The following is a 25,511-nucleotide window of genomic DNA, read 5'->3' as shown; positions in this document are numbered from 1 at the left end:
CATGGACGGTGATCTCATCATGGCCAAATGATTCTTGGGAAATGTATGCCCCACTTTCAGAGCAGCTACATATATTTCATTATATAGTTTGACACTTTGTATGCAAGCACCCAAAAATCAGAATGACAAGGGTCATTTCAGGTACAATGGGTGCATTAGCATTGGATTAACACTAAAAACAAATAGTGCACTATGTTATTGCTAAACTGTAGAATTACCAGTTACTTCAGTACTGCATACTATTTTTGTGACTTGTTTGTTGTTGTTTATTGACCTAATTATAAAAAACTTTGGTCCTTTAATCAATGAAATGAACTCAATTTGTGTGATAAAGGTGGTTGTTTAAAAATAAAATAAAGCTTAAATATCTAAAATGTCACAAACTGGCTCCAAGCAAGTGACATAGAATGACATGACACATTAAACAAGGTTTAAAGAGAGTACATTGTTTACAAGCTAAAGTTAAAAAAAACAACATAATAATGCAAGTGTGATAAAGCAGGCGTGTAGGCAATGCATGGATGGGTGTAGTTTTGTGAAGTTCAACCAAAACCAAAACAGCTGATGAAGTAAGAGTCGAAGCCACTTAAATAAGTACAGGTGTTCAACCGTTTACTGATGTCCTTCCCAATTCTGCCTATTGGCTACTGAGCCAAGAACCTAAACCAACCAAACCTATGCAAGCAGAGAGGGCAGGACGTCGCGAGAACTTATTCTGAAATCTACTTGTGCAGTAGTATAGCCTTTTTTTTTTTTGTGGCGATCTTCCATTAAACCCATCACTGATTTCTCCTTCTGTGGCTCATGTCTCTTTTCGAAACTGCAGGGATGCTGTGCTGCAGTTTCTTGTTAAAGATCCAATAGGCCCAACTCAATCGTGGGTGACATGAGTCCAACATGCACAGATGGAAAGCTGAATGACCCAATTAAATGTTTGGAGCTGCTTGCAAGCAGCTGGAGTCGAACATAATAACTGAAACTGAAATACAGAGACTGAAAGGCTTAGCATGTTTTTTAGAGGAGTGTTTGCTGGAATTGGAAATTGGAAATTTTACAGGCTTTTTCAAAGTGATCTGGCAGCATAAGTACAAGAACTTTGGGCAATTTAAAGTCCAGTTTTAACATATATACGTATATGCCTCAATCTGTTTGTGTAATGATTAAAGTTCATTAGAGATAAACATTTTTCCTCAACTGAACGCACAAGTGAATAACTTAGCATGCAGAACTTTCTGGATGTACTCACTGTACACATACTACCATTGAATTGAACAATTATAGCTAAAAAAAGAGAGTTGTCAAAAAGGTGTATTCCAGTGTATTATTTTTGAGATTTACATCCAGTATTGATTGACCACAATTCAGTGACGATATGGATACGGATCATGATTAAATTCACTAAATGGTTTTCTACTAAGTAGTCCATGTTTGTTTTTCTTCAATGTTACCCTGTAGTTTGGGGTATCAACAGTATGTTTAATTTACATGCATATTAAACAAAACTGTAAATTGTAATAAAAAATCAAATAAAAAATAATAATTATCATATGATTGTCTTACAACCGAGATTTGCAATACAAGCTCTGACAAATAAAAAAGTTCACGGTTTTAAATTATGCTAACTTCTGTTTTTGTAATCAAACTTTTTAGTATGGTTTTACTGATAAAGATAATGGTTGTTTCCTACGACGGAGGATTAGGGCCACGTTAAAAAAAACTTTTTTTAAATTTTGAGATTAAAGTCGTAAATTTACGAGATTAAACTCGTAAATTAACAAGTTTGAGACCAGCCTGCGCAAAATGATGAAAGAAGAACTCCTTAAGTATTTTCCTCTGCAGACAACTTCCTCCAAGTCAGTGTGGTTCTTTCTTCAGTTTCTTGCAGTATCTTTTCAGGTTGCTGATATTTTATGACAATGTGAAGATGATGATGTACCAAAAGCATGTGTAGTTTCATATCTGCATAAGTGAAGCCCCAACACAACTATTTGTGTCTGTTATCGGTCTGCCTTGTCAAAGTGTCTCATGTGCAGAGACAGTTTGTACATCATTTTACAGATAAACAAGGTCTTGCAATTTAAAGTGAAAACTTCTCTTGAACTAACTGTTTTTACCGACTACACAAGGAAGTAGCCTATTTCCTTAGCTTACCTTTAGGACAAGATGCTCCATGTTTGTAATTTGAGAACAGGATACTGCTGCTTTTCTGATAAAGACTAAAATAACGACTTTATTCTTTTATTCTTGAAAGACACAAGAGTTCTACTTTCATCATTTTCGCGCAGGCTGGTCTCTAACTCGTTAATTTACAACTTTATTCTCGTAAATTTACAACTTTAATCTAGTAAATTTACGACTTCATTCTCGTAAATTTACGACTTAGTTTCCAACTGACTTCTATGTAAAAATCTTCAATATGACTCATAAAATAGTTTCATTATTACTTGTTATGTCAGTCTACTCTAGATATTGAACTATGCATTTTCACAGCTTACTGTCATTTCCCATTTTGTATTACAGGTGCAGATTAGTAGTTTGGTTGAATGTGTTCAGTGTTCATGTAACCTACATGAGTTGAATGGGATTCAAATAAAAACTTGCATCGTGACACATAGCGATTGCGATAGCCTCCTGGCTGACATCCGCATCCTCTGCCTGGATCCAATCGGCTTTTGGAGTTGGCTGAAAAAAAGTTTGTTCACAAGTAATTGTTGCCTTGGGTCAAATGCCCTAGTTTTGTTTATTTTTTGCCATCCTTATTTGTGTGCAGGTCCTGGTATGTTCATACCAAGGCCTACATTACTGGTCTAACCTTTAAGCCCGCCCATAACGTTAACATAACAAACAAAAAGGTTAACCATTTTAAGAAAGGGAAGTGAGGGGGTTGTTACATTTTGAAGTAGGCAACTATAAACACAATGTACACGATTGTGTTAATAAGAAATAGTTGAGTATTTAGGTGTAGAACAAAATGAGTTATCGTTGTTTAAATTTAGGATGGATTATGTTTTTGCTAACCGTCAAGGGCCCATCATGCAGCTGGGCCTCATCATTCTTAGACTCTCCCTCTCATACCATGTCTCGAGGCTCAATATTCATATGCATATCAGGGATAATGATCCAAATACAGATCAAATGACTCATTTTTATAAACCACTTTCACGTGGTCACATGTCAATGAAGGACATGTGAGCAAGAGATGGAAGTCTTATTTTTAGACCAAAATCTTCCAGCAGTGCGTTTGTTCGCCTTGTGGTTGGATCAATATTGTGCTTGTCCCATGATATGTCATGTTTTAATTTGGTGTTTGTTTCTCTTAAATGGAGAAGTGAAAATTGTGACAAGAGAGGAAAATGTTGCAAGTGGGTAACTGCCACCAGATGTTAGATTAATATCTTTTCAGTAGTTTTCAGTAGGAAAGTTGATGTACATCGTAAAAGGCAATATTTTGCATAATTCTATGCTTGGATATCTGGTGTAAGGTAGGCTATGCCATGACTCCTCTTGGTGATCACATAAAAGAAAATACATTTTTTCAGTGTAGTGTTGAACATTGGTCAGTATTGATCTGAACACAACAGGAAGTTGAAGAAGCCATTACTCTCCTGCTGTCTGTGGGGCAATTTAGGAACTGGTCACAAACTCTTTAAGCAGTGGACAAATCATTGTGTCAGTATCTGTGCAACAAAAGGGCAGCTTCATTTTTTAAATGGTTTATCACCTGGTCAATAAAGCTTCATTGAACCATCAGATACAGAGTCGGAGAAGGCAATGCTTATGCCCAGACAATGACCGAACTCATCATTCTGAGGGTTGAAATGGTAGACTGTAGTCCTATAGGAAGTTGCTTCTAAAAAAGAAAAAAAAAATACATAAAAAATGAAAAAAATGAACATACCATTTTAACTAGGACAACAGTAATTTCATTGTTTTTGAGTGGAACAATTCAACTTCATGACTCACACAATGGTAGGCTATACTGTGCTAAGTTTGAGATATTGTCCTCACTGGAATACAATAACTTTTAGCCTTAACTGTATTAGAGAACATCTAGTTTCAGTGAAGTGAAGCCATGTACAATCCTTAGAAATAAGCAACCTTACAAAAGAAAAAGCTGTCACCAGCTCCAAGAGACTGTGCCTCCTCCATGCTGTGGCTGTAAAAGTAGGATCTATGCGTCTGTAACTTGACAGGGGGTATATCGACTTTTGTGTGTTTATATTAGGCTACGACTAAAAACTTTATCATGACCTCTTTCAACGAGATAAAGTAACCTAACTGATGATTCTCATTAGATTAGGATTGTGTGTTTTGGACTGTTTGTATTTTGATAATACTTTGAGTCGTTATGACTATTGAGTCATTTTAAAATAAATATGATTTTGATAAGTCGAATAGGCCTATATGCTAAGTTAATTTGAGTTTAAATAAATAAATGAATTCCAAATTCTGCCTTTTGTGCTGACCCGCACATAGCATGCTGTTATAATGCACTCTATTATGTAACCAGGCAACAGTAACATCAGCTGCAATAATTACACAGACACGACATGACTGTATGTTTAGTGTAATAACACACAAAAGACAAACACACACACACGCCCAGGGTGTGTTTTGAGTCGACCAATTCCCGCCCTGCTTCATATCCGCGGTCATCCTTTCATAATTCACTCATGCATCTATTCTTACAACTCACTGAGTCCTATCCGCCTGCTGTGAAATCACACTGACCCTCTCCGTCACAACAGACTCCTCCCCTTCGACGCCACGCCGACCTTATGACTGTCAGATAAACTGACCAATAGCGACAGGAATTCCCACCCGTTTACGTATCTGACCGGCCAATCAGAACGTGGGTAGGCGGAATCACCGTGGGCCTGGCATTCACGTTTGGTTGCAAAAGGTAAGCTCTGGGTGGTGATTTTTATGAGTTTGCTTTGCCATTTGATTTATTGTTCATACTGTATTTTATAGCATTGTGTCGTAGGTGCTTGTGTGTGCTCCTGTCTATTAAAATACACATTTACGATAGGTAACAGTCGTCCATTCGTGGTAGCATGGCTAAGTGTTTAGCACTGCAAAGTATTCAAAGCAGAGAGAACAACGGTGATTTCCTTTATTAACGATACAACAGCTGTTTATTAATTCTGATTCACGGCTGAATTGTCCGTTTTTGTAAAGGTCCGGTTAGTTCTCGTTGGAAACTGTCAGAGTATCCTGACAAGCAAGAAGCATTTTTTTTGTTGTTGTCGGCTTCTACAATGTTTTCACTAAGTTACACGGTTTTAAGTTTGCTTTCTCTACCAATTCATCATATTGCTCATCAGAGGGCTTTGTCTGCAAGTGCCAACCCGCATTGATTCAAATGTTTTACCAAGCCGCCTTAAGCTTCCTCTGACATGTTTGTTTACATCTGTTTTATCGCTTTCCTCACTGTCTGCACACTATCAAGAATAACCAGGGACACACGTGTTAAAGCAAAGATATCGAGATACAAACTTTTTGAATTGTTGTTTACATAATGCTCTGGTTGTTACAGAAACTGATTCACTGCTGAGCTGAGGAGGTAAAGGGACGGATACAAACCCTACCACACCTCTCCCTCTTCAAACTGCCTCCTCTGTTGGATACTTCTTTTTTTTTGAGGGGGGGAACTATCTGGAAACTTTCAGCTTGATTTTTTTTTTTTTTATCTTCCCTTTTGGACGGAATGGATTTTGAGAAGACCTAACCTGGATGGTTTACTGTACGAACTCGTTGTTGAAAGCTTGCCTGTAGAGTTAGCTGACTTTTCAAAGGGGGTCGCATTCATTTATTTAGAGGGTAACTAACCCAACACCAAAATGGATCAAGCCGGCGGTGGTGAGGACCCGAATAAACCCTCTAAAAAGAAGTCCAACGAGGACGAGGGTAAAAACAAAAAGCTGGTAGGTACTCGGGAAAGTGCAATTGTTTGGGGGGAAAATGGTATGCAGTGAACTGTCAAATCCTGTAATCTAACAAACAAAGGTTAATTTCACTGTTCAATTTACTCACTAGTTGCAGAAAGTTGCACTACTGCACATGAATTCTCTTCATAGCTACATTTAACACTTTCAGAAAGGTTGAGTCTTCAGTGTAAAGTTTTATAGTTTGAGTGAGTAAAGTGAAAATAACTCCAGTACAGACAAGAAAAAATCATGCTGTCATTTCAGCATATCTCTGTTTACTGCAGGATGAGGCCCGAATAGTTATTGATGTGTTGTTATTACTATTTAATGTAGCCCAATAAGAAGCGGCTAATAGCTGTTAAGAGTTGAGCAAAAGAGATAGTGTTTCACTGAGTGCTTTACCTTTGAAAGCACTCAGAGCATCATGTGATTCTTCAGAGATACACCTCCTGACAGTTCTTTTAAGAGCATTCTTGTTGTGACAGTTTGGCCTCTTTATGTAATTCTTTAAGGAATATACAAAGAAGAAGTTCAGTAACAGGATGACTCATTGCAGAGAGTGATCTTTAGGAGTTGTGTGTTTGTTTTTATTTTTATGGACTTCTTGAGTGTGTCTGATTGATAACATTGTATAATCAGTTCAATAAATGACAGCTTTGTGCCTAACAACCGAAAACTACGTCAGAAATAATGACATTTACAGCTTCAACGTTGGGTAGGCTTTAGTTTGGAAGTGGGCAACCCTGAGTCTGCATTCCCCCCCTGAGTGTCACAGAGCTATTTCAGTGTGGCGTTCAATGCCTGGAAATGAAATCAGACAATTTGTGTGAGAAGGTGCTGGTGTTGGTTGTTTTGGAGGAAACACTGTCATTCATTCTGTATGAAGACCGCACAATAACTTCTATTGACTCATGCCGTCTTATAACGTATGGAAGCAAAGAAAAACGTTGCTGTTGTTGTGTAAACAATGTCTTTACAACTACAATGTACAACTTACGTTGGTAAACTGTAGCCACAGTCTTGTATTTGCTGTCTTCTAAACTAGATCTAAACTAGATTGAAGTGTGTTAAGTGCATGTCACTGTGCAAACTTTGTCAGCGACTGTAAAAAGAGACTGAGGGTAATTTTCCGTGACCAAAAACAAAAAACTTTGGCAGCTGTTGATCATCATTTTGGACTCGCCACAATTGTCAGCGTGGAAAGCTTGGCTTGCAGTTGAACTGTCTGGATGATGTTGCCTCTCGAATAACAGGCTGTGCTGCTTTGCATTGTGCCCCACAGTGATCTGTGATTGTTTGCTGCTGGTGGGATTGGTCAAAAGTTTAGTTACAGCCACTGATACCAAACAAGGCAAAGTGTTTTGGTAAAGTGAAAAGGCACAGATGGGCCAAGTTGTAGTGATTGCTGACGTAGAGGCTGACCACTGATGGCTTCCTTAACACCTTTGTTGTTTACTTAGGTGGTGTTTTTTTGTTCTTCTGGGTGCAGCTGTCCTAAACACTTATACACCAGGAGGAAAACAGCACCACTGCTGTTGTGTTTCAGTGAAGGGGAAACAGTCCTAAAACAAGTAATCACTGGTTGTGTTCAGTAAAGTTAAGGTAAGGGAAAGTGGGACCATAATAACTGCCAGACAGGAAATCCCAGAGTGGGCAGAAATGCACTCACAGAGCTACCAAAGGGTGTTGTCCTGGGAAATCCTACCAACTACTTGCAACTCTTGTATATCCTGCCTCCCAAGTCTAATATTGTTCACAAGGGTGTTTTGGTGATGTAAGCGCTCAGCAAATCACTTTTTGTTCCTTAAAGTAGTCTCGGGGCCAGGAACGTTCCCTGTTGCTCAATCCTCCGAGCTGAGCTGTCAAAGGCAAAGGAAGTCTAAAGTGGGGCTGTTGCAGAAATCTTAACAAGAGCTCAACACAGAATTTCAGGAGGGAAGTCATTTCTCATCCCTGGGTGGAGCCATGATCTGTTTTTTTTTTTTCAGCCCCACTTTTGAGCTTCCTGAATGGATGCTGTAGCTCAACATTTGTTTGGAAACGAGAAGTAAATAAGCCTATGTGTGCAAACATGAATGTTTATTCTTATTTCAATCAATGAAGCTTCAATTGAAAAATCATTTAAAATGACAATCAAAGAAGTATGTCATCTCATTTTGACAAAAGTTTTGTTCTTTTCTTATGTTTGGACTCCCCCGATTTACTCATACAGTAAGACTAAATGTGTTTTCCCCATATGCACAGAAAACGTGGAGAATGTAGGCTTGTGCTGGGTCAGTGTAATGCAGGGTTGTATAGATGAAGTCCAGACTCGAGGATGGAGTTATGTCTATCCTGAGAAGGATTCAATAAGGTTTGTGTCTTTTCTGATGCAGACCATCTACCAAGCACTGTTTGCAGGGCTAATGAGCAAAGTAGACACAGGCGCAGCGTGGTCTCTGCAAAGTCAAATCAGCAGAGGAGAAACACTGAAAGCTGTATGTTTGTTTTACAAGTCACTGGGCAGGATTACATCACAGCAACACCATTCAGGCTTCGGGCCCAGAAACTAGATACTCAATGCAGCCAAGGACATGAGAATGATACACCGTGTCCAGACATAGTTGGTTGAGAACTTCTCAGCAGTTTTGTAGCTTAACTTTGTGATAACATCTTTTTCTTGATGTTGAAAAAAAACCATGACATTCCTAAAAGGGGCTGTTGGTGAGAGGTTAAAGGAATTCAGGAGAGCCAGTTTGACGTAAAAGGAGAACAAATTACCCCTCTGCATTCCAGAGTTGAAGAAAAAAAATGATGTCATACAGACAAGCACAAGGGAAAAGTCATCCCAGTACAGCCCTGTAAGAACTGTGTGACTTGACATACCCACAATAACTTTGTTTTAGATGTAACGTTCAACCTGAATATAGAAATCAGACGCCTACTCTGCACCTCTTCATATGTAGTATATTTGATTACTTTCAGAAAGTGTCAAAGACTTTAGCAACAGTTATTTGTTTTTGTAAAATTTGGCTGTTAAGTTAACCTGCAGTTTTTTTTTTTCAAGACTGTACCTTTAAAGAGATTTTAAAACTGAAGTACACATTTACTAAAAGCTTTAGCTGCACCTCTGTAAAAGTCTGTAAATTATCTGTTTGAGGTAAAGAATGTCTGATGATTAAACATGTTATTCATAACTTCAAAGCAAACCTCAACATCAGCAGTGTGTTTGGCAGGTATTCTGCAATGAGATCAGTCAGTCAAAGGACTGATTCATTTGTTTGCTTTCAGGCTTTGCTTGTCTGCTGTGATTTATATTATCAATAAGAGCATGAGTGGGAGTTAGAGGTATACCTTTATATACGTACATGTCCTTTATTAAACCAGGTAAAGCCTCATTAAGATGAAATCCCTTTTAGTAGGAGGGACCTTGTTGTGTATTTTACACAGACTTTGCAAGTGGGTAAGATTATTTGTGGTTATTGTGGTAGCCTGAATGAAAAGGCTTGTAGAAGTTATCAAATTCTTTGAAGTGAGATGGCTAACATGTCAGGACTGAGTACCTTTTTTTTAATCCAAAAAACAAAATTTGCCCCAAATGATGGCTGTGTCCAAAATCCAAGCGGCAAACTTCTGTGTTGCCTCAAGTGGCATTAAGCCAACGAAGCAGTGACAGGCCCTTTGCAAAATAGAGTTGAGAAGGAACTTGTATTTGGTAGAATATTATCTCATTGGGAGATGAGCCCTGGCATTCAAATGACCACAAAAAAGCCAAATAATAATGAAAAACACTATGAATGGTTCGAGTGGGGTGAGGCCTGCCTTAATGCGTAGTTCAATTATTTCTCAAAACTTTCTTGTTTTAGCATTTTGGTCTCTAGCATGTAAGCTGTTGTTTCGTGTAGCACCAGTTTTAGGTGTTAGTTGAGTGAACATCTATATGCTGTAGATACTTGATCATATTTTATAACTTCAGGTGGGTAATTTCCAGAAACTAGTGAGCCTGACCTAGTTTTTACAATAGGTTAATACAGACTTTAATGCTTCAGTTACACTGGAGAAATGAGTGCTTTCTGAGATTATGTTGAAAAGGGCTTTGAGAAAATCTTAAACAGCTTTTTTTCCCAACAGTTAGGTAAGACTGCTGCTAGATGAAAACAGGAATTAGGCAGAAGGCAAACTCTGTCATAGTCTCTACTTTGACAGGTTTGTAATATCCACTTTTTCCTGTCAAGTTAATTTAGAGCACCAACTTTTAATGAATGCTTTTTATTGAAGTGTGACTTAATGATTGTATTGCTTGTCATTCGGGGGCCATTAAAGTAATTAAAGCTTCACTAATGAATGGACAGTTGAGCACAACTGAAGCAGCGGGGTCTTTAAAATGAGACCCCAGACATGAGGGAGCTTAGTGGAAAACATACTCTACATTTCATTCTGTTTGCTACAGAGAAAGTCTAGACAGGGCGGCTGTGGCTAAGTTGGTAGATTCGATCATCTCACAAACGGCAGTTCGGGGGTTGGATCCCCAGCTCCGGCAGCCACATGTCCGATGTGTCCTTGGGAAAGACACTTCACCTCAAGTTGCTCCCGCTGCTTCGCCGGTGGTGTATGCAGTGTTTCCCTTAGGTTTAAAGCGTTGGGGGGGTGGGGACAAGCCGACACGGCGACACAAACACTTGAAGGAATCTTGGTGTTCATGTGTTACTTTTAATGACAGCTGTCCTTTTCTATCGAAAAGGTATCCTTAAATGACTTCTTTCCCTGATTTCCGACTCTATCCACTATCCTATCTCTACAATAAAAGGCACAAAAAGCCCAAAATTAAATCTTAAAAAACACACAAATGCACATTAGGCTCCGACTATTATATCCAGTTTATTGCATACATGGTTTCTTGAACAAATTGTTGATAAATATAATATGGGATTTAGGATAAATATTGCGGCCCCCTATATAACATTGTATTTCCTCGATTAGATTAACATTAGTTGGTAGTTTTTCTCTAAATATTTAGAGAATATTTAATATACTATTACAGTTCAAGTTTGTTTTTGCATTAAAACCTACATTCTTGAAGGACATAAACTATTTGTTTACCTCTTAAGAGATATTATGAAAACTGTATATTTATTTGGAACATGACTTTTCTCCCTTTCACTTTTACATAGGACAAAGCCCTTGTAAAAAAAAAAAAAGGATATTTTTCTATCAGACAAGCACACTGTTATTCAGCAGTGTTGTTAACATTTGTGCTCTTGACATTTTTGACAGTATCACATTGTGAATCATATTTAATGGCTCACTGTGCCTCTGTTGTTGGAAGCTGTGGCATTTGAAGCTTCTGTCACTTTGATACATGAGCTTTAGGGGAGCCTCAGGGATCATTTTAGGTCATGTCAGCACGTGGTTAGTACAAGTTGCTAGCATCACACTCACTTGAGGCTGGTGTGAATGAGCTTTCTCCTGTTAGTAAATCTCAACAAGTCTTTGTCATGTAGCCTTTTCCAACGAGCTTCAATCTGTTCGTCTCACTGTTAAGTTATGAGTGAATAACCGCGATTGTGTTTGGAAGACGTGTAAGAAACGGCAGGAAATAGACCATGTGTGAGTGTTTAATGGTATACAGGAAGTTGAGGGGAGGAAGTGGTGAAGAATGCTTTAGTCACACTAAAGAGAGTGACATTAGAGCCGTGTGGTTCTTCCACTGAGATAAGCCCAGTTTATGTAGGCTACATCAGTGGGTACGATCAAAGACTTGAGAATGGGAAATGTATTTCTCATTCTCTGTTTCATCTTACACATCCCGTGTTAGACATAGTTAGACAAAGTTTTCTCCATGTAATAAATGCATGAATCAGCTTTGGATTTGCTCAGAGTGGCATACGCATTAGCTTGATGATTCATGAAGTAGCTGTGTTTTGACTGTTCAACTGCAGAGTCTGATGTAGGCCAGGATGAAGGGGTTTCCCTGCACTGCTATTATCACAAAACATGGGAAAGGGAAGCTTTCCTCTACTTGCCAAATTTGATAACGAGAGGTGTTTATAATTGCTGCTTGTCAGTATAAATTGGAAAATCAGATTTTGATGGATTGTTAGACAGCTGTATACTTTTTCATCTGTAAGAGTTGCAAGTAAATGACAAAATGTGTCATTTTCTGTCATATAAAGTGCATTATTTGTTGAAAGGAATTGTGCTGTGATGATAAGTCTTTATCCGAGTATTTGAAGAGACTAAAGAAAGCTAGTGGTTTTTTTTTAAATCAGAGAATGAATCTAAATGAATCCTTCAATTATATAAATTGACATGTGCAATAAACCTATTGATGTAATGAGGGGCGCTGTGAAAAGAGGTCAATCCAATAGGACAACATACTGGGTGACAAAGCAACTTGATACACTGACTGACACATGCAGGCTGATGGTGATAGCATGATTCCTTTAATAAATATCTTAAGAGTCATGGTCCACAACTGATAAATCACAGTGGAGACATAAGCAGCATAAGCTAATGTCCATGACCATTTTCTCAAACTGGTTAGGACAAAAAAAAAATAAAGATTTGAAATCGCCCCTAAAATGAATCAGAATAATAGCTGTTACATCATTGTGGCTGCAGCTTTAAATGTCTTTATAATAATACAATAGTCTTTTTTTTCAACACAATCACATTTTGTCTGTAATTTCATGATCATTTTAAGAACTGCCCACACTGAAACATTTGATCTCTCTTTTGTGCTGGCTGCATATCATGCCAACCCTCGAGCTTGGAGTACTAGAGATTTGCTTTCAACACAGACAGAGATAACCTGAGGGCAATGCTGTGCTAGTCTGCAGTCACATGGTCAGGCCATTCAAATCTTAACTCTGCTTGCCTTTGTGTGCTTCCCCCCCCGATTCAATAGTTGCTGTTTCTGGAAACAGCAAACTGTACCAGCCCTCTGCTGAAATAATAAGGCTAACCAGACTCGTGCCCTTTTAAAGACATGTAAGCTCTTGCAGAAAATCAACTGCATTAGTAATGGTTTATTTTCCCTGTTCTTTTGCAAAGTAATTACCGTACATGACCTGATATCATTTTTGGGAAGTTTTGGATTTATTACAAGCTTTTGAGTCAACACTGCGCCTGCATGTGTCAAGACTTAATTTATTAGTTCAGGAGAATAACTTGACATTCTGTGCTTGATTTAGATAGCTCCTAATCCAGTTTGCCACGAGGACAAGTGTGCTATTATTGTGTGTGTGTGTGTGTGTGTGTGTGTGTGTGTGTACACAATAGATTGAGGCTCTGTCGGCTGTTGTTAGTGTGTTAGCTGCGCTTGTGGCACTGCCTGCAGTCACATCACTCTGTACCCCCGTGTACCGTGTAAGCACTCAGAATTGAGTCAGAATCTTCTCTTCACTTTCCTCTCTCTCAGTTTTGCTCTCATTTGGGTTGACTTACTCACAGACAGACGTGGGTATCATGATTTTATTGCAGCTAAAGTTCCTCAACCTTCTCTGCTTTGACTCTCTCTCATTTAAATGACGCTTAGATTAGAAGAAAAAACAACCTCATTGACTCTTCATATTATCACTTTATTTTGTTGTTCTCATCTGCTTTTTCTTAAACACATTATAACAAATTTATTGTTAATCTATGGAAAAAAATATTGATTTGTTAATTAATAATAATTTTTATGATGATTGATCATCGTCATGATTAATATCATCTGAATGTGCTGACCCAATCTTAAAAATGAATGAAAAAGTGATGTAAATAGACCTGTTGTGGATTCCACTTTTCAAAGTTGTTCAGATAACTCAGTAAAGGCCCTAGAGCAGGAGAGATAAAAACATCAAACAAAGTTTGAATAAAGATGAGACTCAAGGCTGTTGTGCAAATGAAACCAGATGTTTACTGTCATTTAACAGGAATTCAGGAAGAATTATTTGCATAGTGTGAGAGAAAGCACAGAGAAGAGGTGTTCTTCTATCTGGCTGCTGAAGTCAGTTTTTATATCAAATATATTCCTACTGAATAAAGGATCTCAAGGAGTGAGGAATTTAAAATAAAACCAAAGGTGTTAATTGGGTCGTAGTTTGTCTATAGGCTTTTTTACTCCATTTTTGCTCTGTTTGATAGGGGTACTTTGCAAACATTCAGAGTAATTTAATATATTTTATCACAAAGGATAAATGTTACTTTCATGCATTAATAAATCCCTGGTCACAGCAAAGGCAGTGCAGTGCACAATCTCTGTGAGATCACAAATACAGCCATTGACAAGTCTTTGTAACAGGATTAATTTGGACAAACTGATTAGTCTAGACGAGTTCCAAAGCAGTTACTCAATCGGCATGCAGTGCTTTCTGAAACCACACCCTTGAAATTTAGCACGGAAGAAGCAGTGCTGTAGCATATGTGATGATGTGTAGTGTACAAGGAAAACAGATGTATTTTGGATTTTTTATGCCTATTCACAAATAGTTATTTAGTCTTAAATGTATCTATGAAAAGAAATGCCATGACCTAAAGGCATGTCAGCTACATTTAAGAGCATTTAAAAGACCTTTTTGCTGACTGCACATGCACTGTCATAACTCTGCATCACTTTTTGAAATGTATTCAAGCCATGCTATGAGTTGAACATTGTGGCAAGCCTTTTTTTCTGACATTTATCACCACCCTGTTTTTCTGCTGACTGGTAGATGTCTTGATGAAAAAAAAAGCTTTAGGATTTAGGTTGTGTTGCCATCAGTGCATGTGTCTCTGCATCTTTTATGTTTTATACGGTTACTACGCTTCAGGGGGCTTTTATGTTTACAAGCTGTAACGAATTGGCAAACCAAGTCTTACATACAACTGTTTCCACAAAAACAAAGTCTCCCACGTTGTGTTTGTGATTTCCACGTCATATACTTTTAACTTTCTATTTTTTTTCACCCAATCCCAGCAGACAAATTGTGTTGAAACACACATTTCTCCATTCTGCAATGTGCCAGTGTGACTGTTATCACATTTTTTTTTTTTTTAGCTCATCAGTCCTGACTGAGGCTCCAAAGTTCCTTTATAATCACTTTAATTTTTACACTTCATATGACGCACCAACACTATACTTCATATCTCTCATGGACATAAATTAAGACCAGTTACACCAATTCAATGCCGACTTTGTTGCTTATTAATGGCCCATATGTTCTGATTACATTTTTGAACATGCGTCCTATGCTTCTTTAGACACTATGGTAGTGAGTTAACTCTTTACACTCCTTTTATTTCTTGTATGTCTCTATTCCTTTTGTTGTTAACACTAAGTGTAAGTACAGTTGACAACTCGTATACTGCATTTTTGGGTAACATTTCTCAGAGTTGTCAGTCACCCTTTAGAACAGTTAACTGCTTGTTTCTGTGCAATGAGTGATGGTAGTGATGTCAGCTTCAGTTCTCTTGCTCTAAAGATTTTGTCAACAGGGGGTCAAAGAAAATGTGTGGATTGGAATAAGGAAGTACAGTAAAATTGTATTTTTTACATTTACGTTAAAGCAACAGCTATTGATCGTGTTATATAAATCCACATGTAGGCCACCAGATTTTCTTCTGTAAAACCTCAACTTGTCAATTGAACTATTACACTGTACTTTCAAGTGTCTGGGTCTTTTTGTGAGATTTGCACAGTTTTCCTACATTTCTTGCAGCTCTCCTTCAGCGAATGAAAGATTTTCTCCAGGCAGTAACCAAGATTTTTTTGTTTTCGTCCACACTCAAATCAGTTGTGAGTGCAGCTAACCCTCACTAGCCTGGAGCTGCACCGAGTTGTTGATTTAATAGGGAGGCTACAAGGTAGTTTCATCAAGTTGCCAAGAACCGTCATCAGCACATTGCATTACAGTCCTCATTGCCAACCATGGCTGTCTCCCAGTAATCCTATGTTATTATTAGAACTAATTAAAGTAAAAGCTAATTTCCTTCTAAACTTGTTTTACAGAGGAATCATGGCTACTGATTTTATAGCAATAGTTCCACTGTGCGAGTTAAAATGACATCATACAGATGGTCTACTTAAATGAGTCGGGAAAACAGGCATTGCTATTAAAAAGCGGTAGCCAATTGGAAACTATTTCCTTTGTCCACCTTGCGTAAATACTTGGGAAGGATGTGTCCCTTCAGGGGCTAATGTAATACTTACAATCATTGTATTTTATAATATTCATTTGAAAAGGTTGTGTGTAAAACATGCACACGCCTAAAAAAAAAAAAATGTGTGTCCCCAAAATGACTCAAGATGTGGGATATTGTTCTGCGTTTTCATTTTTATAGATCTGCACGGAGTCATAATCATATTTGATTAAGGAGGGACCCAGAGCTAATTTGATTAGGTTATTTAGAGGAATATGCACTTGGTAATAAACATTTATTATGATGAAAAAGTTTACTTTAATAAGCCGGAGAAGCCCAGAGGACATACAAGCTTAATTGTTAGATGTTAAATTGCGTTGTTGCAATGTTGCCAAGATAATGGGCAAGGAAAGGCCCTCAAGTCAAGGCAATTAACCAAACAGTGGTTTGATTGTTGTTAAATTGATTAGAAAATGTTTAAATACTCCATTTGAAAATTAGCTATTGTTTCACGCAGTTTTAGGCGGCAAGAGAATGCTGGGCTTAATGATACATGCGCTCTGAGTGAGAAATGGGGAAAGTTGTTCCTCAGGTTAAATTCTTCAGAGTGTAAATGTGGACCACTTGTGCAGATATGTAACATACTATAATGGCAGTGAAACAAATACCTGCAGACTTCAGAAGCCTTCATGCGTAGTGCTGGATGAGTATGTGGCGTGTTTGTTGTCTTGACTTCAAATAACAGCTTGGAGAACACATGAAGCCTGCACACAGAGAGAGGTTTATTTTATTTTCTTTAATAGTTTTTTATCTTCCAACTGTTGATCAGTTGTTGCAGACAAAACTAGTGATAGATCTGGCAGTTTGAGTGTCTGCTCAGTGTTGCCCACAGCGACAGCTGATGAAGATGCACAGAGTGGGGTGCAGGTTAGAGCCAGTCTGTTCACGCGCTGCAGCATCAGGAGCTCCCTGATTAGACGAGAGGAGATATCTGCGGCTGGAGGCAGGCTTTATGACCATCACCACCCCAAATCTCCCTACTCATTAGTACTTCACACAGCATATGGCAGCGTTGCGACTGCTTCCCATTTGAGGTGTGTTTGAAATGGCTGTCCCTCACAGAGCCACAAGCCTTTGGCAGAAGTCTGTCTCATTGTGTGTGAGATGGAGATAAACAACTGTTGAGAGAAGCTGGGCTTTTAATTAAGTTATATGAGCTCTTTGTAGCATTTTGTGAGGATTCGATTTGCAAACAAACTTGAGTGGTTAACAGGAGTTTATATCATTTAATAAAGTGAACAACAATGATAAGCTTTGGCCACTGTCACTTTAAGAGATGCTCTTAAGAACACATATTACGGGGACAAACCATTACATGTTTGAAGCAGGCTGATACAAATGTCTTTGTTGCCTTATATTATCTTTACCGTAGGAACAACTTAACCCAAGCAGCACTAACTTGAATGTTTTCAGTGGGTGTTGAGAACAAGTGTGCTTCTTATGTCCGAGGCTATGGGTTTAAAGGTGCCCTCTATGATTCATTTGATGTGTTCGTTTGCTTTGTGGTAAAGTGTGTGTGCTTGGGATTTTCACCCATGAACACACACTTAAGTTAAAACCCCTTACTACTCTTTTATTTTAAAATATACGTTTTTCATGCCACATCCTACACATGCATAGTATCTAGGATATGCTTAAAGCCTCATTTGGAAAAAAAAAAGAAAAGAGAATTGGCCGGGGCCGCATTATTCGTTCAACCGACATTAGATGAATCCACCCACCTCCGAAAGATGAAAGCCTTGGCGGCTGCTTTCCTGTGAAGTCCATACTCAAGCTGGCCAAGATATTATACTTAGAGTTTGGAAATTAGCGAAAAACAATGCACTGAGTGTTATAAATCTGGTGTTTGTCGGAGCACAAATGAGAAAAGAATCAGCTAGCTAGCATACTGGTTGCTACTTGTATGTTCAGTGGGTGTAGGGTGTTGATTAAAGGGAAATGTTGACTGTGAAGGACTATCAGTTAAGAGTTTAATTATTGTTACTTATGCCTGATATAGCTAACTGCTACAGTGACAAGAAGGGAAATAAAGCCTCCATGCTTGACTGAAACTTAAAGTCCTTTGGATTTTACGTTTCTAATTACTCCACACGGCCACCCACTTAACAAACATTTTGTAAATACTATAGAAATAAGCATTCAACTCGAGTATTCTTGGCTTCGACAAATTCAACGCTTTGTTTTGCTAATTTTCAGGCTACTATATCTGTTAAATTTTGCAGGGCCCAGATGAGTTTATTTCCCATGGGAATGTATCTGTAAAGGCTTTGGTCATTAGGACATGGGACATATTTCATCCAAAGGAGGTTTTGAAAATAACTAACAAGCCAGTGTTAACTGTGGCTCTGACATTTGTTACCACATCCTTTTGTATCATATACAAAACTGTATTTGTTAATGGTACATTTAAATTGGAATCTAAAAAGAAAAACGAGGCAGTATCTAGAGAACACAGTACATGTGATCGCACGCCAGATGGGATACATACAGTCTTTGCACTGCTTTCATTTTTTTCGTTGGTTCTTGTTTTTTCACACTGTGCCCTCCCTCCAACAGAACATACACATAAAAACATTGGCTGATGATATGGTAAGGTGCTTGGTTTAATTTCGGTGTGTTTGACATCATCTCATGTTTTTGTCATGGCTGCATGACACTCTTCGCTGAAATATGTGGATGGATCAAATGTCCCTCAAGAAAAGTTAATAAATAAATATTTTGATATTAAAAAAGTGAAGATGTATGAAATCTAGTCTAACTACATATTGCAACAGCTTTAAGTTTTAATATAGTAACAGAAAGGCTAAGGTGAAGCCTGTCTCATTTACATGGTGAGGTTGCCCTCCATACTGTGAGGTCGTAAAAGATGATTTGTCATGGTGCCATTATTTAGCACCACACACTTCCTACATTTTTCATAATGAACAAAAATGTTGCCCAAAGCATCTCGTCTCTTGTAAGCAGCTCATAGATCATTTACTGTGCAATTATCAGTAGCACTTAGTATGAGATGTTTCTGCCCAGGGCTTTTTGAATACCCTTAGTTAACAAATAGCCTAAATTTGACACTGTGTTGCAGTCACTTAAATGAACAACACAATGTCAACACTCAACCCCAGTTATAGGGAATAATCGTTTCTTTTCTTAGCACACAGCATGTTTGATCCATCCAGCAATATTTCAGCAAACTGAAATCATGTGTGCCATCATCTCACATTTGTCTTTCATTTCATTTATATATGCTTATTCATCCCAGCATGTCCTCTCCATTCCATCTCACTAAATATGACTAACCTAGTCTCATTGCATGTGGTTTAACTACTTAATTTTTTTTTTTAACTTTCACTCTAAACGTCCCTGCATTCATCAGAAGAACAACAGCTGATGAATAGAACAACAATACTCCCAGATGTTAGCTAAAGTTGTTGTTGTTTCATTAAAATATTCTCATACATGAGCATCAATCAGGTAACCCAAAGTGTTCGACGGTAAGTAAGTCCTGAATGTTTCATACAGTGTGACTAACAAGTGTTTTTGCTCCTAGTGGTTGCAAACATCATCTGTATATGCTTTGAATTTTAAACTATTAAAAATGAAAAAAAGAAATGCATATGACATTATGAAATGCAGTTTATTTTAGCTTCTTCTAGCATTCTAGAGATGCAGATGTTGGTCCGATTATAGCTCTAACAGTCTTGCATGGATTGCCCCATGTCAGTGGTGTTACCGTGGTGACCACGATTCCACAATATATCCCAAAACTTCAACAGTGGATAATGACGGCAAACGTCCCCCCCCACCCTCTACAGGACAAACTTGTTCTTTTTGCCCCACTGGTGGCCTCTCATGTTAATGTGGCCAAATCAGCCACTAAACTTCTTCCTCATTGTTAGATTGCTGTTTAGTGGTGTGAGCATTACATCCTCATGTTCCCACATCTGAATTCATGTTTACTGTACGTTCTTTGTTTTTATATCTACACCAATATTTTTGTGTTTTCAATTAAAAGGATGAAGGTGATCTGAAGCATTTTTCCACTATTGTTGGCAGAAACCCTTTTTGAGCTCCTAAACATGAAATTATCCTGTTTACTGTAAATTGTAGTGAACAGTGTCTTACTGAAACTACTCTTGATGTGAAGGACTGTGAAAGTAGATTTTTAGTTAGTAAAGACAAATCTACTCCCTTTTAGTGAACATTTTTTCATTGTTAATCAGCAACAACAGAAAACATACATCCTCATTATGACCTTCTCCAGGCTGTTAGTAAGGCAATACTTGAGTATCTTTAATCCTTATTTTTTCCCCCCAGCGTGATCGTATTACCAGTTTTAGGAAAACTGGGACGAAGAAGGAAAAGCCCCTCATCGGGCACCCGACAGATCCCATCTCCACCCAGGCTGAGCTGCCCGCCCCTCAGCCCTTCTTCGACGACCGCTCCATGAACCTCTCGGAAAAGGAGATCATTGACCTCTTTGAGAAGATGATGGTGAGCTTGGTGTTTCTACTCCTGCAGTATGAGGTCACCCATAGCACTTCACAACAGCTCTATATTACTGATTTGAAAAAAGAGGCACACGATAAGAGCAACAGAGCTGCTTTTGAAAATGTTGAAGAGAAGATTGAAGAGTAATAAAGTTAAGTTTGAAAAGCACTTTTTTTACATCACTACATTACTGCTCACAGAGCTCGGTCTGTCATTGTTTTACTGCTGATGAGATTTTTTAGTGAACAAAGCCTTGCCAGGCATATAAAAAAAAAAAGGATGATAACGAAATTACTGTTATTCAGACCTCTCCTATTTCTACACAACATCTTTATATTGTTTGTTGTTCTGCTATATAATCTGTCCTGTTAAAGTCTACAGCCAAACTATGATGGTTTACTGTTTGTGTGACTGGGCAAGCCAGTGAAATTTGACCAAAATGAATCATAGCTTAAGCCTTAAATCTGTTTACTCTTAAATAATCCAAGGCCCAGCTATATGAGCGTTCATGTAAACATCTAGAGCTGTAAAGAGTGCTCTAGTAGTTCTGCACCATCAGAGCTGTTATTAGAGAGATCGCTGAATAATTGTTTGTAGATAAAAAGTGAATTAATTTGCTTTTGCATAATTTAGGAAACCATGAGTGCCTATTTTCCTCATGTCCAACATATAAAACTATTGTTCTTTCTGAAGAGGTCTTTCTATTTTTTTTTTGTAAATTTGTGTGGCTAAAAACCTGAAAAAAAAATTAAGGTGATGGAACACAACTAAGGCTCCGTGTCCACCTAGAGTTTTTTCCGGGCAGAAAAGCGCTGACTGTGCACTAGGGAGTGCTTACATGAAGCGTTTGTGTGCTGAGAAGACAAGAGGATGTGGGTATAAGACCAGACCTGTAGGAGAGATAATAAGGGGAAAATCATCCATCTGGAAAAGAGCGCCAGTGACGCCAACAGCGCCTTTCTGAAAAAATTCAGAAGATTTTCAACTTGAGTGCTCGGAGTGGTCGCACAAGAAAGGCGGAGTGCTCTTAAAAAAAGACGCTGGGCGCTGCACTTTTTCTCCTGGTGGCCGTCTGCTGCTGCGAATGCTCTCTACTCATTAAAAACAATTATAAAAAGACGCAGGCACTCAGAAAAAAAGCAATATGGAAACGGTGCCTAACTCCTAGTTATAGCAGAATAGCCAGAAAGCAGTGACCATAACTCTTATTTAGTATTTAAAGAAATTCTAAATTGAATAATGTGAAGTTTAATTGTTGGAGTGTACAATACTTCAGTGGTTTTACTAAGCAGTTGATTATTTTGTATTCATTTAATGGATCCAAAACAGACTTTTCAAAGTAAGTATTTGTGGTAAAGATGAGGACATTTTGCATTGAGTTGTGAAGCCTTTGTGAGGTAAAGCTCCATCTACGTATTCCCCAGCCACTGTCAGACGAACACCAAATTTTGAAATTCACTTCACACCCATCTGTCGGGTCAAACCTCTGTCACACTTGTGATTTTCGCCATTGAAATGCATTTTTGGCCTTATGTACTGCAGGATTGAAATCTAACAAAAAGCTCTCAGCCCATCTCTTTGAAGTGCGGTGCGGAATTACTCTGGCTTCATTGCATAGGTCGTGTGTACTATTGTGGATAATGTCTCTGAGTGTGTGTGTGTGTGTTAGTGTGTTAGTGTGTTAGTGTGTGTGCATGGTGCGCTGCCTGCCTTTCCTTTTTTCTCATACAATGGTCTTTATTGCCAGGGCCAGAGAAATGCGACCAGTGCTCCTGGTTTTCATCAGGCTAACCCTCTGTGTTTTTTTTTTTTTTGCCTGGGTGCTCATCCCTGTCACTCAGTTCACCTCTCAATTACTATGTTTGTGCTCAGAGCGGCGTGACATTAAACCCAGGCTTCAATTTGCTCAGTGACAGACGGCACAGAAGGCATTTTTGCTGGTCTGACACTTGACAGGCTTTGACTCTTTGGGTTGGGAAGTGTAATTACAATAATGAAATCAAAAAAAGAAAGGGGTTATTTACTTATACTTTTGAAGCCACCACTAGTTGCTCCCATGGTCCGTAAACTTTTTTCTGCTTTGATGTAGCCAACCCAGAAACAGCAGCGGTGGTTAGTTTCTCCACATGATAGAAGCCTCTCTTAAGTGTCTAACTGTCTTTGTCAGTTCTTTCTTTATGTCATACACACACATTCATTGTAGTGTGTTTTTCTTGTAATTTACGCCCCTTCTGTTATTGATTTGTTTTCATGGCGCTACATGCTGTAGCCTTAGCTGTCCAGCCTGCTTCAAATGAAGCGATGACCCATGCCATATTATTGAGACCCCATACTGTGCATTAATGACTAGGAGAAAGTAGAAATATTTTCTCTCTGCAAAGTGGTTTACACTGTGTTCCTCAAAGCCTCAAAAGCACATAGCCTATTACTGAAAGGTCATCAAAGGGAGCAGAGAAAATATGAGGAGAAACACTCAACAGTCAGTTTGGAGGAAAACCAAATGAGCTCTTTCCAGTTTTTTTCCCTTTCCAGAGTTTATGAAGCTAACTATTAAGTTACACTAACTAAACTACAGGGAAGTTTAAAAGCATCAAAACACATTTACTTTCAGCACTGCTTTTAAAAGGGCGTAGTACATATCTTTAGTCTGTGCGTCTGCTGTCGTTGGATTCCTCGGGATATGCACAGCTGGAATTCTTAACCCCTCTCATCAAAATGCACAGCAGCATATCCGCTGATGAAATATCTGGTATTTACATCTCAGTAAGGAGGCAGCTGTGTAGGAGAAGAAGACTCCAGGAGCACTGTTGCACACAAAATCATTTGGAATGAGTTTAAAAAAAAATCAAAATCTGATGAGATGACTTTGTGAAAGCAGTTGCTGCATTTCGGAGCTTAAAGTCATCTTAAAAGTCATCTAACTGATTAAGCCATAACAGACATGGCACTATTTCCCAACTTTGTGCTTTTGCACATCTATAAACATGCGAACCCGCAAGAGCAAGACATCCTTACTTAAAATAAATTCTATCGGCCTGATTCCAGTACCAGTTTGTCCCTGCAATCTTTAGACTGCCTCACTAAGTTAAGAGCAGTGTTTGGTGCCTACAGAGACAGAGCATGTCACATTGCAGTGCTGCTGTGGCCAGTTTTGGGGGGGGGGGGGTTTATGTGCCTCTCTCTCTGCGCCTTTGTCAGGATGAACACTCCTCGTAATAAGCTCCTATGTGATCCCTCAGCAGTTACACTCTGCACCAGGACATTAAAACCAGCCCACAGGAGAGTTACTGTGTCTGTCCGCGCACACATGGATCAGACTCGAGGGTAGTGGACAAAAATAATCCATTTGTCACAGTTGAATAGAAATATTTTTTTGTACAGTTTCTGCTTTTCTTAGAGCGACTTTTCCCCACATAGGGTGTCTACCTCATATCCATTTCAGTTTCGGCCTACATTTAATTGCTCTTCTCTGTGATTTGCAGCCTGTGGCACTCTGGATTAGGCTGTTTGTTTTGCAGCAGAAAGATAGCTAATTAACCTCGGCTGTTGTTGCAATTCAAATCCAAATGTCCCTGAACTCCTGCCCATGATGCTTGATTTTCAAAGTGTTGCAAAATGACATTATTGTGGCATCAGCATTTAAGGTTCTGACTGTTTAGCACCAGAAAACTCCGTGTAGCGCTCATGACAAAAATATCAAGAAATATTTCCTGGTTGCTCCACCGTTACTGATACAGGATTTCAGTCGCAGCATATAATCGAAGGTATCCTGGGACTCTTCATGAAGCCGGTGAGGATATAATTAATAAAAAACCATTAATCATTTTGGAGACTAAACATGGAGGACTCATTCCCCCGTTTTGCCCCCTGACAAGCATCCCGCAGCCCCCCCCCCCCCACACACCACACTCACCCTGCCACTTTTTGCCTCGTTTATTGAATGCCAATTAAACAGATAAATTAGCAGGGTTCAAAGATTAATTAAAAGACGGCTGGTTTCCTTGGGTGAAAAAAAATGGCCTTTGTAAAACTTTCAAACACATTTTTTCTCCCTGTCCCACAAAAAAAGGATGTTAATGGTTTTTGAGCTCTGAGGGTATTTACCAGAGGAAATGTAGTCTAAGGAATGTAGGTCACGGCGCCCCTGGATGGGATTCCTGTCCATGCTTCACTGACAAATGAAGCAAAACTGTTGGAATCAGATTACCTGTGGAAAGGTAGTCAAACCTTTGTATCGCAGTGTTCTTTTTTTAGACGAGACAAGCCTAATTTATTAGCAGAATTTAACAATAAATCAGATTGGAGAGGAGCCACATTCGATTGAACCAAACACATGACTTCCTGCGTTCTCCAGCAGAGGGCAGCATGGCTCCACAACTTTTAAAGTCCTCCATCCTGTAACCCTGAGGAGGATGTTGTTTTTTTTCTTCTTCGCTCTGTTCATTCTCGCTGTCTCTTTGTGAGAGAGCGTGCGTCTGATAAACATCCCCCTCCATTCTAATCATCATGTCATTCCCTAGCTTTTAGTGCTCTGTCCGGCCATCGCTCCATCCCCTTATGTGTCTCACATGAAAGACCTCTTTTGTGATGCAGAATTAAAGTAGCATGAAGATAATACTGCCAATAACACTCAGATACTGTCTATCCAGCCTATCTGATGTGATTGCATGGCCTCAATAGAAGCACTGTTGTTCGAATTTGCTCTCTTGCTTGGAGTTGGGGGCGGGGGGGGTACAGTTTTTATTGCTTTAGCCTTGCTGCTTTCGTTTCAAGGACTAATTATTGCTGCTATTATTACCTGTTGCTGCACCTCGTGACTTTGACAGAGACACATGGATGGAAAAATAAATGTATTCAACTGCAGAAGGACAGGATCTGATGAAAAAGGGTAACAGTGGGAATGAAAGTATTACTTTCATGAAGCAGGTCTAAATAAACGTTGTGCTGTAAATAATA

At 38.7% G+C, this 25,511-nt stretch overlaps 1 protein-coding gene across 7 annotated transcripts in view; it reads left to right on the top strand.

Annotated features, from left to right (window-relative positions):
• The first annotated feature begins 5,516 nt into the window (after nucleotides 1–5,516).
• The window catches only part of diaph2 (diaphanous-related formin 2), a 368,827-nt gene continuing 348,832 nt past the window's right edge, over nucleotides 5,517–25,511 (top strand). For 2 of the 7 annotated variants that reach the window (XM_061048503.1, XM_061048502.1), the window contains exons 1-3: nucleotides 5,517–5,927; nucleotides 18,627–18,659; nucleotides 20,382–20,558. In XM_061048503.1, coding sequence (XP_060904486.1) covers nucleotides 5,844–5,927; nucleotides 18,627–18,659; nucleotides 20,382–20,558 — 294 coding nt within the window. In that variant the 5' untranslated portion in view covers nucleotides 5,517–5,843. The remainder of the gene's footprint in view (nucleotides 5,928–18,626; nucleotides 18,660–20,381; nucleotides 20,559–25,511) is intronic. The other 5 variants (XM_061048507.1, XM_061048501.1, XM_061048505.1 and 2 more) reach the window with 3 other exon arrangements.

The sequence above is a fragment of the Labrus mixtus genome, chromosome 10 (genome assembly GCF_963584025.1).
Source record: "Labrus mixtus chromosome 10, fLabMix1.1, whole genome shotgun sequence".
NCBI classification, from domain to species: domain Eukaryota; kingdom Metazoa; phylum Chordata; class Actinopteri; order Labriformes; family Labridae; genus Labrus; species Labrus mixtus.
This window is presented reverse-complemented; position numbering and strand designations above follow the sequence as displayed.